At 42.2% G+C, this 12,528-nt stretch overlaps 1 protein-coding gene across 2 annotated transcripts in view; it reads right to left on the reverse strand.

The window, feature by feature from the left end:
* Positions 1-480: 480 nt before the first annotated feature.
* RSU1 (Ras suppressor protein 1) overlaps positions 481-12,528 on the reverse strand; it is a 108,984-nt gene continuing 96,936 nt past the window's right edge. For both annotated transcript variants that reach the window (XM_080639675.1, XM_080639676.1), the window contains one exon: positions 481-955. In XM_080639675.1, the coding sequence (XP_080495801.1) occupies positions 853-955 (103 nt within the window). In that variant the 3' untranslated portion in view covers positions 481-852. The remainder of the gene's footprint in view (positions 956-12,528) is intronic.

Here is a 12,528-nt window from a genome sequence, read left to right on the forward strand (position 1 = left end):
ACAGATAAATATAGAACCTGTGGCATTTTCAAAAGCCATTTGGAACAGCTCTTCAATACAGGCGCTTTCAGCACAGATTAAATACATTATTTGGGTTTTCTGCCTAACAAAAAAAACCCAACTCTTAAAACCGGCAGAAATACCATTTTCTTCAGAAGACAAAGTTCTCTTTCCCCAGATTGGGGCTGGCAATTGACAGCTCTTTACAAAGACAATTTTTTTCCTTTCCTCTCTACCTTCCCCTCTTCCTTGATTTCAAGTAACCTTCAAGACAAAAAAGCAGAACATAGCAATGTAAAAAAGAAATAGAAACCTCTTAAAATTTTTCACTCCTGAACAGAATGCTTTACATTTTGACTAATTTGTATCTGATAAAATGCTATCATATTCCTACACAAGAAATTAACACATTGCAGGAAACCGGACATACCCGTTCCTCAGGAAATTCACGATTCAGAAGTCCTACCGAAGAAATTGAAACACAATACAAAGAAAGACCTTTATTAAAATCACTTGGAATATTATATGAAATTCAATATTGTATAATATAGGTGCAAACCCCCTGATATTAACAGGACGTGATACATGTGAAGAGAGAACATTAATATACATATAAATAGAAAAGCTAAAACATGTTTGACAGTGATACATTAAATGGCTATATAAATGTGACCATAATTAGAGGGATATTTAATTTTGTGTTCAGCAGTATCTTCTAAAGCAGTATACATACTAAATTGCTTTTACTGCTACTGTCTGCTTTCTTATGAGTAACGGGAGATGCATAGGAATATTATAGGCACATGCAAAAGCAATGTAAAAGACATAAAAACAGAGGCAGAAGCCAGAGACTTATTTGTTCTTGGCTGCCAGAGGCTTACGGCTGATCTTCTTTGACTTGTCATTGTTCTTCTTTGGAGGTTCAGGATTCGCCTGCATGTGTCTACCATAAAGACTGTAAGGAAATGAGACAAAGAATATTTGTGATACAACCATTAAACACAGGTTTTTGCTCTTCAGCATGTTAAACAATGTATCTAGTAACTAGAAATAAAAAAAAAAAGGAAAGTAAGTATACTTATTTTGCCTCAACACACTGAATTTTCTGTTAGATCTCATCCTGCAATCAATAATATTAGGATTTTTGTGACTTATCAGGAGAGCAACTTTGGGAAGAGCAAGCCTTTGGAGCAGTGAAGAAGCAAGCAGTTTTGCCTTCAGAAACTAGCAACCTTTATTCTGCAGTTATGGGATTAAGGCTCAGAAGGCTGCAAGGATGTGTATTCAAGCCGACAATGACAAAAATTGGGTTGAACTGCAGAGATAGAGTGCCTGCTTAGAGCAAAGTGAGCATCATCCCTAACCAGAAAACCCAAGGGCTTGATAATGTGACAGAGAGCAATGGTGTCACAGCTGCCTTTGCTGCTCGCACATGATTGATAGTACTGGGACAGCTACCAGCACATCAGTGCCACATTAGTAAGTACCACTGATTAAATGTTGACAAAGTATCCTACAATTAAGATGGCTAGGATTCACAGAGAAGGTAAGTAGACTACATGGCTGAAAGGATCTTGCTAAATATCACATAATAATTAATAGACAATTTATGAGTAATCCTGGTTAAACTAAATAAAAAACCTACCCAAAATAAACACAGCTCAAACTTAACTTCCCTTATTGACATAAAGTGCTTTTTGAAGACATACTTCATGGGGGTGTCAGTGTATCTAAAAGGGAACAGAGACAAGCTTTGTTTATACTCATTCAGCTGTATAAACACTGTCAATGTTGACACCGACACTCAGATCCCTCTGAAAGGTGTCCTCCTGCTAATGCTTTTTAGCCCGATGCTGGTGAATGTCTATCCCAATCTAGGGGTGGACATTGACCAGCGGTGTACTAGGCTGTTGCCAGCAGAGTTGGACACAACTTCTAACATTTGATCGGAATTCTGCTGCCGAAGATGATAATGGCATCAGTTCCCACAACAGGCTTCCTTGTGTCACCGCATCTCTACCTTTTGAGGGACTTTGTCAAGGATCAGGATGAATCTTGGGCTTGGGGTTGAGAAACTCTGACTCTTGCCAGAACTGCCTTTTGATGTGCCAAAATCTGGATGGGCAACTGTCAGCACTGTTGCCACAGAACCTGGGACCCACATTTTCATGTGTCTGGGGCTTTTGAAGGTCCCAGCTGTTATAGGCAAGCTGCACTGGTCCATCACACACCCCCGCATGCACTGTCTCCCACCAGAGTCCGTGTATGTAGCTTGTGCGTCTGTCCAGCCCCGTGCTGCAAACTAGGACCAGGTACAGATTCTTTTGTTACTTTTGCTCAGTCATGTTGGGACAAACATAGCTACTCATGATACGCTGCTGCTTATCCAGAAAGCATGACCTGACATACACTTCTACAGTGGGTATCACCCTCGGCAGGTATCTTGGAGATAAAGCGACTCTTTTTACAGTGACTTCTTTTGCTTTGCAGGTTGAAACTGATTTCAGGAGAGGATGGGCCCTCCCTCTTCTACAAAGCCTGGAGGACTATGCAGTCAGCTGTATGCAAGAGACACTGAACAAGGCTCCAAACAGATAGAAGTACTGTTGAATTACTGTGCTATAAGGCATGGCCATACAGCAGCTATTTATGTCGGATACAGAGAGATTTTAGTTAAGACATACATGGCTTTCTACAGCTTCCTGAGGAGGGGATGAGGAGAGGGAGGTACTGAGCTCTTCTCGGTGGCATCCAGTAGATGGGACAAGTGGGAATGGTTCAAAGCAACACCAAGGATGTTTAGACTGGGCATTAAGAAGCATTTACTGAGAAGGCGGTCAAACACTGGAACAGGCTCCCTAGAGAGTGGTCAATGCCCCAGGCCTGTCAGTGTTTGAGAGCCATTTGTAGAATCCCTTAACAACATGCTTTAACTTGGTCAGCCCTGAATTGGTCAAGCGGTTGGAGTAGATAATCCCTGTAGATCCCTTCCAACTGAAACATTAAATTCATATTTATATTATATTCTTATTATAATGTAATTCTTATTCTATTCTATTCTTATTCTCATTTTATTCTATGTAAGGAGGTTAAAAAGCTACCAATGGCTCTGAAATTTATTTTGCTGTGTCTGGAAGATACCTCAACCCTGAAGTTCCTGGACTACAGAATGGGATTAGAGCTTCTTTTAGGATGGGCGGAGAGGCATCCCATGCTTTCACCTCCTCAAGCAGCTGCAGTTTTACATCATGCTCCTAAGCAGGCTGCTGTCAAGGTGCACTGTACCCCAAACAGACTTCCTCATGGAAAACAAAACTGTAAACTGCAACATTACTTCACCTTACTATAAATTTATGTGTGCCATCACCTACTGTCAACAAGGGATCAGATACCATTTTCTGATGAACGCAGATAGCCCTGACTCTCCGCAATAACTGCATGCTTACTGTTAGCCATAGTACACATATTTTTCTATCCATAAGAGATACAGCCCCAACAGCACAAGGCTATATATTATCCAAGTACACAGTATGCATACTAATCAAATATCCATCCTAAATAACTGTCCTGCTTTGGATGGCATTAAGCAAGTCGAGGGAGGGAAGATATGGAAGGAGATGTTTCAATATCAGGAAATACTATCACTGTGTGTTGTGGTTCAAGTTCAGTCAGTAACTCAGAACCATGCAGCCGTTTGCTCACCCCCTTGCCATTTTCCCCCCTTCAGGCTGGATGGGGAGGAGAATCGAAAGAATGTAAACCCCACGGGTTGAGATAAGCACAGTCCAATAACTAGAGTATAATATAAACCTACTACTGCTACGACTACTAATAATGACAAGGGAAATAACAAGGGGAGAGAATACAACACTAAAAAGGGAAAGGAAAAAAGAAACAATAAAAAGCAGTGATGCACAATACAATTGCTCACCACTCACGACCGATACCCAGCCCAACCGAGCAGCGATCTAACCCTTCCAGGTAACTGCCCCCAGTTTATATACTGGGCATGACGTGCTGCGGTATTGAATACCCCTTTGGCTAGTTTGGGTCAGGTGTCCTGTCTCTGCTTCCTCTTGGTTTCTTGTACCCCTCCTCACCGGCAGAACATGAGACTGGAAAGTCCTTGATCAGGGCAAGCACTACTTAGCAACAACTAAAACATCGGTGTGTTATCAGCATTGTTTGCAGACTAAAGCCAAAACACAGCACTGCACCAGCTACTAGGGAGGAGAAAAATAACTGTTACAGCTGAACCCAGGACACTGTGGAAGAGCACAGAAATGTCATTCAAGACGGTTGTCCCATCAGAAACTGATCCAAGGTAGAAAAAGTCCGTAAACAAGCAGCATCTTGTTCTCAGTGATACGCAGTGCAGCATTTCAACCACTGTCAGCAATAATTTTCTAACTCTGAGAAGTCAGCAACAGAGAAGTGGAAATGCATGCTCAAATCTGTGTGCACCAACAGTTATACACTAAATTAACATTCAAGTTGTTTTTTGGCTCTAGAAAATAATGCTATGTTGGAGTAGAACACAAGTATTTTTCATGTAATAAGAAAGACCCCATTTGGGACTGTAAGCACGGAATTAACAGAGAATCTACTGATCCACTGTACCTGAGCACAAGAAGTCTTCACAGATGGGAAAAGAAGGCCCCTGTCACTGTCTTGTCTTCCACCTACTGCTGCCCCACAGCTCCTTTGCCCTGTTAGTGCCAACCCAGAGGACTGTGAGAGCTTTAGTGGCTTTCAGGTGTTACATACCCTTTTTTGCTCATGTTGGTTTAGGCTCCACTTTTTTGCTTTGGAAAACTTAATCTGACTTTCCCTCTCAGATGACACTTCTGGTATTCATTCTGCGCTCAGATTAGTGAACTTCTCCTGAAGTAAAAGGGTGTGGTGGGAAATCTCCTGACTGCACGGGTCCTTTTGAAGTGCAGAAACCAAATATTGACAATTTTCAATGAACTTCAGCGAGTTCTGAGAAAGACTCGTTGGGCAACACCTTTTGACTGAGAAATGACATCCAGTGGCCACTGCATGCATTAAGCAGTAAAAATCCCAACTGACCTCTACATGGTTTTGGTAGCAGTTTTCCCTTGATATTTGCTCCTTATGGTACTTAGTGCTATTGGTACTCCAGGAATTACCTCCACCCCATGAAAATACTATGTCAGGTAGCAGTAGATGTGCATGAGTTGCAGACATCTGCAGCACATTTACATTGTTTTTAGTTATTCTCATGTCCAACCACTTTTATCAGCATGTGCGCTTAAGTTTCCTCCAGAAAAATAATTATTTGGTTTGAAACAAGCAAATCAAATATCCCTACTTAGGTTTCTTTGGCAAAATTTCAAGGAAGTTTCAGCTACACATTGCTATCTCAACTGAAGATAACTGCTTTACAATTTATCACAGTAGTCTGCTATGCAAAGAGCAAGGATCAGACGTATTTAGACTATACAAGCCTTCACAGACAGGAACTCTCTCTTGTGTTTGCACGCATCAAATACAAGGAGACATATGGTGTCACAACAACATTTAAATACAATAATGACTGTGATAATGCCACTGGGACAGAATTTGCCTTCTGTTACGCTAGGGAAAACTGAATTCACAATTTTCAATGAACTTCTGGTACAACAACAGGCACCACTTTTATAGCTCCCAAGGGTAAAAAAAACCCTGCAAAAAAACCACAAAAACATAAAGAAAAAAACTAATGGAGCTGGTCCACATGGAGAAAGAACTACCTGAGTTACATGAGAACCTACAACCCTTTGGCTGTAATAGAAGGAATTTACATACACAGTCCTTAATGATTTTGATACCTACTGGAAGGACACAGACACCATAGCTTGCATGTCACCGTCTGTCAGCCAAGCTGTACTAACTGTGTACACGTTCTTGCTCTGGCATCACTGCGAAGTCAAACATGTAAGGCAGAGACACTTGCACACTGTCTTCAGCAGTGGAGGTCAGGTTAAGACCTGCATGCAGACAGTTACACAGCTCAGCTGATGGATGGTAATGTATAAGGAGATGGAACTTTGACATACTTGTTTGTATGAGTAGACCCTTAGTGAAGGCAGATGGTCTCCATAAACAGACAAAGGAATATTGAGGTAGATTGTGGCTTCTGTTTCAAGGCAGATTTGTGAGATAAAAGTGCTGATAATACATTCATGGGAACACCTTCACATTTGATATTTTGGAACATCACCTGTTCATGGGGCTGGTCACCACACATAGCCTGCGGACCAAAACCTCAGCTGAAGAATAAAAATCTGCAGTGCAAATAAATATTTGAGATGTTTGCATTTTGCAGCAACAGTCAGAAGCTAGTTATTATAGCCACAGCTCACAAACTGCTGAACCTCTGTAGGCTTAACAGCTACAGTATTGCATGCAGCCTTCTCATTATGTTAAAGTGAAAGGGGAGATTAAATGCAAAACTGAAAATGCAGAAAGCCCTCTCATAGAGATTACCAGCTGCCTTCTTTCCTTGTATGTATTTTTCAAAGCAAGTATCTCTCATGAACATAAATGTTTCTTTGTATGTAAATATAAATGCAAACAAAATTTTCCCTGTATTCACTATCTGCCCCACTGGAAGTAACAAATGAGAGCACTATGGCTGCTGCAGCAAAACTAACAACATCAAGTGAGAAAGATGCTCATTAAACTTCATCATTCTGTCTACTTTAATGATGCTTTTACTTAATAAAAATTCCCCGAGCAGTTGCAAGGATATTAGGCAAGGTCTTTGGTTATGTATCAGGGGTCTAAGCTGTCACTTGCAAGCATGCAGTTCAGAAGGGGCATTCCCAAGAGGAAACAGTGAATACAGCTTTCTTGTAATAAATTCAGAGAGAATCAATAACCACAGCCTGCCACATCACTTAAGCATTTAGGAAAGTAGGTGATCCTTCTAAATTAACCTACAAATTGCTAAATGTTGCAATTTACAGCATAAGATCAGGCATGGAACCTTGTAACTTGAAAGCATACAGTCTTCCTACCAGAATCTCTGAATTCATAAAGAGAGCTGTAGTTAGAATTAATAAAGTTCAAAAGCACCACTTTCAAAAACCACCCTCAGCACAATTGCCTCCAATTTTTCTCTCTTGTACAACAAAATGCTTGCTAGCTGAAGGCTACATGTCCCAGAGATGAAAAGAGTGAGCTTGTGTAAGCTAGTGAACTGAAGCATTTGATGAACACATTGATTTTCTTGAGATTAAGCATTTTGAAAGAGGATTTTAAGAATGAGCCACAAAAAAGACAATGCTCTCACTTTACATCTGTAATAGCCCTACAAAGTGCGTATGCAGCATGAAAAGGACACACAGTTAAATATGATCCTGGAGAGACGCTACCTCCAGGTGTGTACTGTAATCCAAGAAACAAAGGTGAAACATTCCAGTGCTGCTGCTTTTCCAAAAACTTGAGCTCAGGTTCAGGTGGGTATTTAACGCTCAGACACAGGCTTCAGATGTGGGCATTTACAGTGACCTCAACAGGACTGGCTCCCAGTACCAGCTGCTGAAGCAGGAGAGGGGAAAGGCTGAATCTGTGGTGGTATCACTACAGAGGCAAAACTGAAAGAAGCGCCCGCAAGACTGACATGTGCTGGCTAGCCTGGATCAGTCACAATTCTCAAGCACTTACTGCAAGATGCTTTTGCCCTGGCAGTTTTTGCGTAGCTTACTGCAGCTCTGGTATCCCCTCCGAGTGACTGAGACTGGCCTTTTTTCCCGAGGGAGCTCTAACATGTCACCTCTTCAAACCACATCATGTCCCAGGAAGGGGACAGAGAGTAGGATTGAATTTATCAGTAATATACCAGTGAAAGAAATAGTGGTGGTTCAAATTACTTTGCAAGTATCATATTATCTTGGTATTTACCAATATTTTTTTTTTTTTAATCTCTGTGGCATAAGTAAGATGATTTAAATTAAGAGAGATGAGTATGTGATTTCTTTGCACACTCGGATGGCAAGCTGCAGTTTTAGGATTCTTAATAAAGAAGAACAGACATGAGTGACTCATTCTATTCAGCTAATTTTTTGCCCCTTGTTTGCAAGTGTGCTGAGAGCAGATGGCAGCAGTGTCAGAGACGTTTATCATCTGAAGCTCTCTGCAAGTTTCTTCAGGAAACTCAGCTTTGACCTGTCACCTGTTCATGCAGCAGCTCACCCCTCATGCTCTGAACTGGAGGCAATGCTGGCTGGTTGAAGGGGGCAGGCGCTGGCGGTACTGCGTGCCTGCCTCGCTGCAAGAGCTTCTGGGCTACTAAACCTGCAGCTCTTCATGCGTTGTGAAACGGCTCCAGTATTTTTAGGCCTGCAACAGTTTGTCTTCCTCTATTGCCCACTCACACTCTGGTATGCCTAATACTTCAGACTGCCCCAGATCTCCACATCCCAGAGCCCACCCCCAAGACAATTCGACGTGTAACAACCCGTGATGTTTTTCTGTTCCCTCCACCTGCCCCGATAATCTTCATAACCCAAAGTTCCTGAAGTGTCTGCACTGCCATCACCCTCCCTAAACCCCCAAGTCCTGCATGTCACCTTTCAAAGAGACTTTCTGCATTGCCAGAAATCCCTAATTCGCCTCAAGTGCTTTCACCTCCAGAGGCACACCACAGGGGAACTGATCACCTCTTCCCATCTTGGCTTAACTCCTTTTTTTGTAGCTAGTTTCATTTTCTGGAGCCCGAATTAGATGAGAAGGAGAGGATTCACTACAGGTGGAGAGCTAAGTATCCAAGCTCATGTTGCAGTCAGTGAAGACTGGCTTAAAAGTTTCTTAAAAGTCAAATACTATGGTGTTATAGAATATACTGTAGTGGGAAACAGTGACCAGATAATGAGCTAATAGGTTTCATAGACTCTAAAGGATTACACAGAATAAAGCAAAACTAATTTTTAAAGAGATTATTCCCTAAAACTGGCTCAGAAACCATTGCCTCCCTTTGTCAGCAGTTACTAAAATTGAGGAAATCCTTCCTGATAATGAAGTGTTTAACAGTATTTTGTGGGAGAGACAAGTCCACCAGAAGACGTTCAGTTAAAATTCAGACTGCTCACTGATTTACTGTACCCAAACCACCAAGGGTTGCTTCAAAATACTTCATCAGTTCACAGAGATTTCCTAAGTAGGTAGTTTCCCACAACATTTTTCTGTTGGGAGAACAGGATCTGAGTCGGACACAATCATCCCTGTAAAGAAGCCACCTTTCTGTACTACTGTTACCAGTGTCGAGAGGCAAAGAGATAGCAAAGAAGATAGCAGAGTAGACAGCTTTTTGAGTGACCCAGTACAAGTAATACAATCTGCTGTGAGATGGTTAATGGCTGTACTCTGTTACAGATTTTCACCAACTACAGTAGACAGTGGGCAGCTGGCTGACATGCAGACACTCATGTTTAGATGTTTTAAAATGCTAGATGAAGTCCACCCAAAGCAACCACTCCCTGTCTGTTCCCACTCTGCACAAGCTGTTAGCTACCTTACATTACAGACTGCTGAGTCATACAGTCCAATGCTGACTTACTGCAAATTCCTGCCTGAACACACTCCAAATGGCAGTAAGCAAAAGAAAGTTTTCTGCCAAAACTGTTCTGGAGCTCACTGTCTCAGCGACTGTGTAGAACATGCATCCTCCAAAATAAGCCCACCCAGCCTGTATGTTTCCCAATGGCCACTTCACCATTCAGTTCCCCACAGGGCTCTCTTCCATCAGATCTCTCCCTTTACATTTGCTGTGCCACCTGAAGAAGAGAAAGACTCAACCTCTATGGGCCATTTTCCCCACCCTCTTTCCCTACATGTAACTGTCAGAGATGGACCCTGACCAGATGGACCTCTGGCCTAAGCTCAGGAGCTCCTTGTGATGCTCCTCGCAACAGCAGCATCAGTCCTGCCATCACGACTCAACCGCCCAAACACAGCAGTTGTAAAAGAAATACCATCCAATAGGATGTATAAGGAGACACCCTGGGGGAGACATGCCTATGTGGGAAGATCTGAGCTGAGGTAACTGATTTACAAACACCAGCTCTCCTATAGGACTGGCAATTGCTGGATAATTTTAATCCTGCCAGACACATCCACTCTTAAAAGTGGTTAATTTAATCCCTGCTTCTTGGAACTCACCATCTTACATGTTAAGGAGAACTCATTTATTCATTTATTTATTTATTTTCCAGACAGGAATTCAAGTAGGTTAGGCATTCCTTTAATTAATATACAGTAATAAAAAAAAGCCTTCTCCTCATATTCTCTGAGGCTAGCAACCTTTTGAAGCAAGTACTTTAAATGTGAAGCTTGTTAGGGCAGCACAGCTGGAAGCTCATAGAAACCTAGCAATAAAAAAAAGCCTTTTTTAAAAGAAAATGTATAGGCCAAGATCTCCAAAACTGGCTAATGACTTTGCACACCCTACTTGAAAGACCTTACAAGAAATGTGGCTTTTGACAGAGAGGGTTTTGAAAGCGCATGGAATACCAACATCTGCTTCCTGAAAGTCAGACCTACCTAATACCCAGGGAGCCTAGCACTGAAAGTCTCAGCTGTGCTACAAAGCCAGAGAAACACACAAGGGGGACCCCCACAGAACTGTCATAAGGGCATAAAAGAGGGGTGTGCTGATGCTTATTTCTTTAAAAACAGAGACAAGCACAAACCAAGATTTCATCTAGAGAATCTATTACACTGACAAGAACTCACAGCTAGCCCAGTACAATGAGACTGCAGCCTGAGAGGACCAGGGAGGGAATGAATTGTTCTTGCACCTGGATAGTCCTATCAGACTATCTCAGTTATGAAGAATTTCTCACATGGGATTTGCACCTTCAAGCGCATCCAGGAGGGCTGATCTCCCTTCTCATGCTCCATTTAAAATGGACTGGTGAGTGGTTCAGCCTACACGTGCAGACCAGTCTGTGCATTCACCCCAGACAAGGAGAAACTCCACAGGTCAGAACCTGAAGCCCTCACAACTAAGAATTCCCACAGACTGAAAGTGGGATATTTTTCCCCTCGTTTTCTTTTCACAGACCAAATGGTGCTTTCCCACTTACATATGACCAGAAAAACACATTTTAGTCCAGATACAGGCACCAGCTGTAATCCCGAGGGCTGAGGTATTCACCAGAAGACATGACATCCTCCACCTAATGATTCAAAAGTAATTAAGAGCCACAGAATCTGTATGAGCAGACTCAGCTTCTCTGGCAGAAGCCAGCACAGGTGGCTGCAAATTAAAATGCACCAGCAAGAAGGAGAAGGAATATTTAAGTGAGAAAGAAGCATATTCTGTTTACTGAAGTCATATGTATCATCGCAAACTTCATCTTCATGTATTCGTAATTCTGTGAGCATGCAGTAGGTAAATCAACAGTTTGCTCCATTTCACCAAGCCACGTTGCTGAGATCATATTCGGGGCCACTTGCTAGCTCTCAAACTAACCCTGGACAGGCAGGGAACGTGGTGCAGAAAACATAACTGGCGATGCAGCACACACACCTTCCTGGTACCAGCCAAACACAATCCCCTTCATTCTTATGTTACTTTAATGTTGTTGTCTACATGGAGTCCTTTGGGATTAAGTAAAACAGTGCTCATTTTCCTTTTTGAATACTATACTAAGGGGCTTGCTGCTCAGATAAATCCCCTTACATAATCTTTGTTACTGATTTACTACGTGCATTTTGCTGTGCACCTAATAATCACTAAAAAACTGAAAACACAGGGTAAAAATAGCAAAGTGCAAGCCAAGGAACTTTAAGTTATTCTGTGTCTGGCAGGTATGTATTTCTTTTCCAGTAACTACACAAAGTGTACCAGTAAAACGTATAGAAGGGGCTCTGGGGAAATACTGATACACAGTGCATCTTTTCTTTTTTTTCTTCTTTTTTTTCCTCTTTTTCTGTTTAAGCAAAACTGAAATCTCTGAGTTAATCTGAGCCTGCTGTGTTGCACACTGAGGTGACTGATTTCACTGGCAGTAGGAGGAAGAACATTCTCTCCAGGCACAGGGTTTATATAGCTGCTCTGCTCTGCTGGGCTGGCTCACCTCTCCCGGGGTGTCTACCTTCGTCATCTCTCCTGGCTGCAGGGCCAGCTGCCTAAGAGCTCCTCTAAATAGACACAAAGACCCAACAGTGACAAGGGATACAGTGACACAGTGAGGAACTCAACCTAGTCCTCCTGAATCCTCACTCCTGAGATCCTCAAAGGCAAAGGACTAAAGCCCTGGTCCCACTGCACAACCTACTTGCATGACCCAACACAAGAAACTCTGGAAGGCAGTGCAAGATCTGGGAACCACTGTGTAAAGGAGGCACAGGACTTACTGAAAGAGGGGAGATTTAGATTAGATATTAGAAAAAAAGTTCTTTAGTGTGAGGGTGGGGAGACACTGGCACAGGTTGCCCAGAGAAGTTGTGTTTGTCCCATCCGTGTAAAAAGCCCTTGTAAAAAGTCTCTCTCCAGATTTTTCTGTAGCCCCTTTA

This window comes from Psittacula echo (assembly GCF_963264785.1).
Source record: "Psittacula echo genome assembly, chromosome: 2".
Classification (NCBI taxonomy): Eukaryota; Metazoa; Chordata; class Aves; order Psittaciformes; family Psittacidae; genus Psittacula; species Psittacula echo.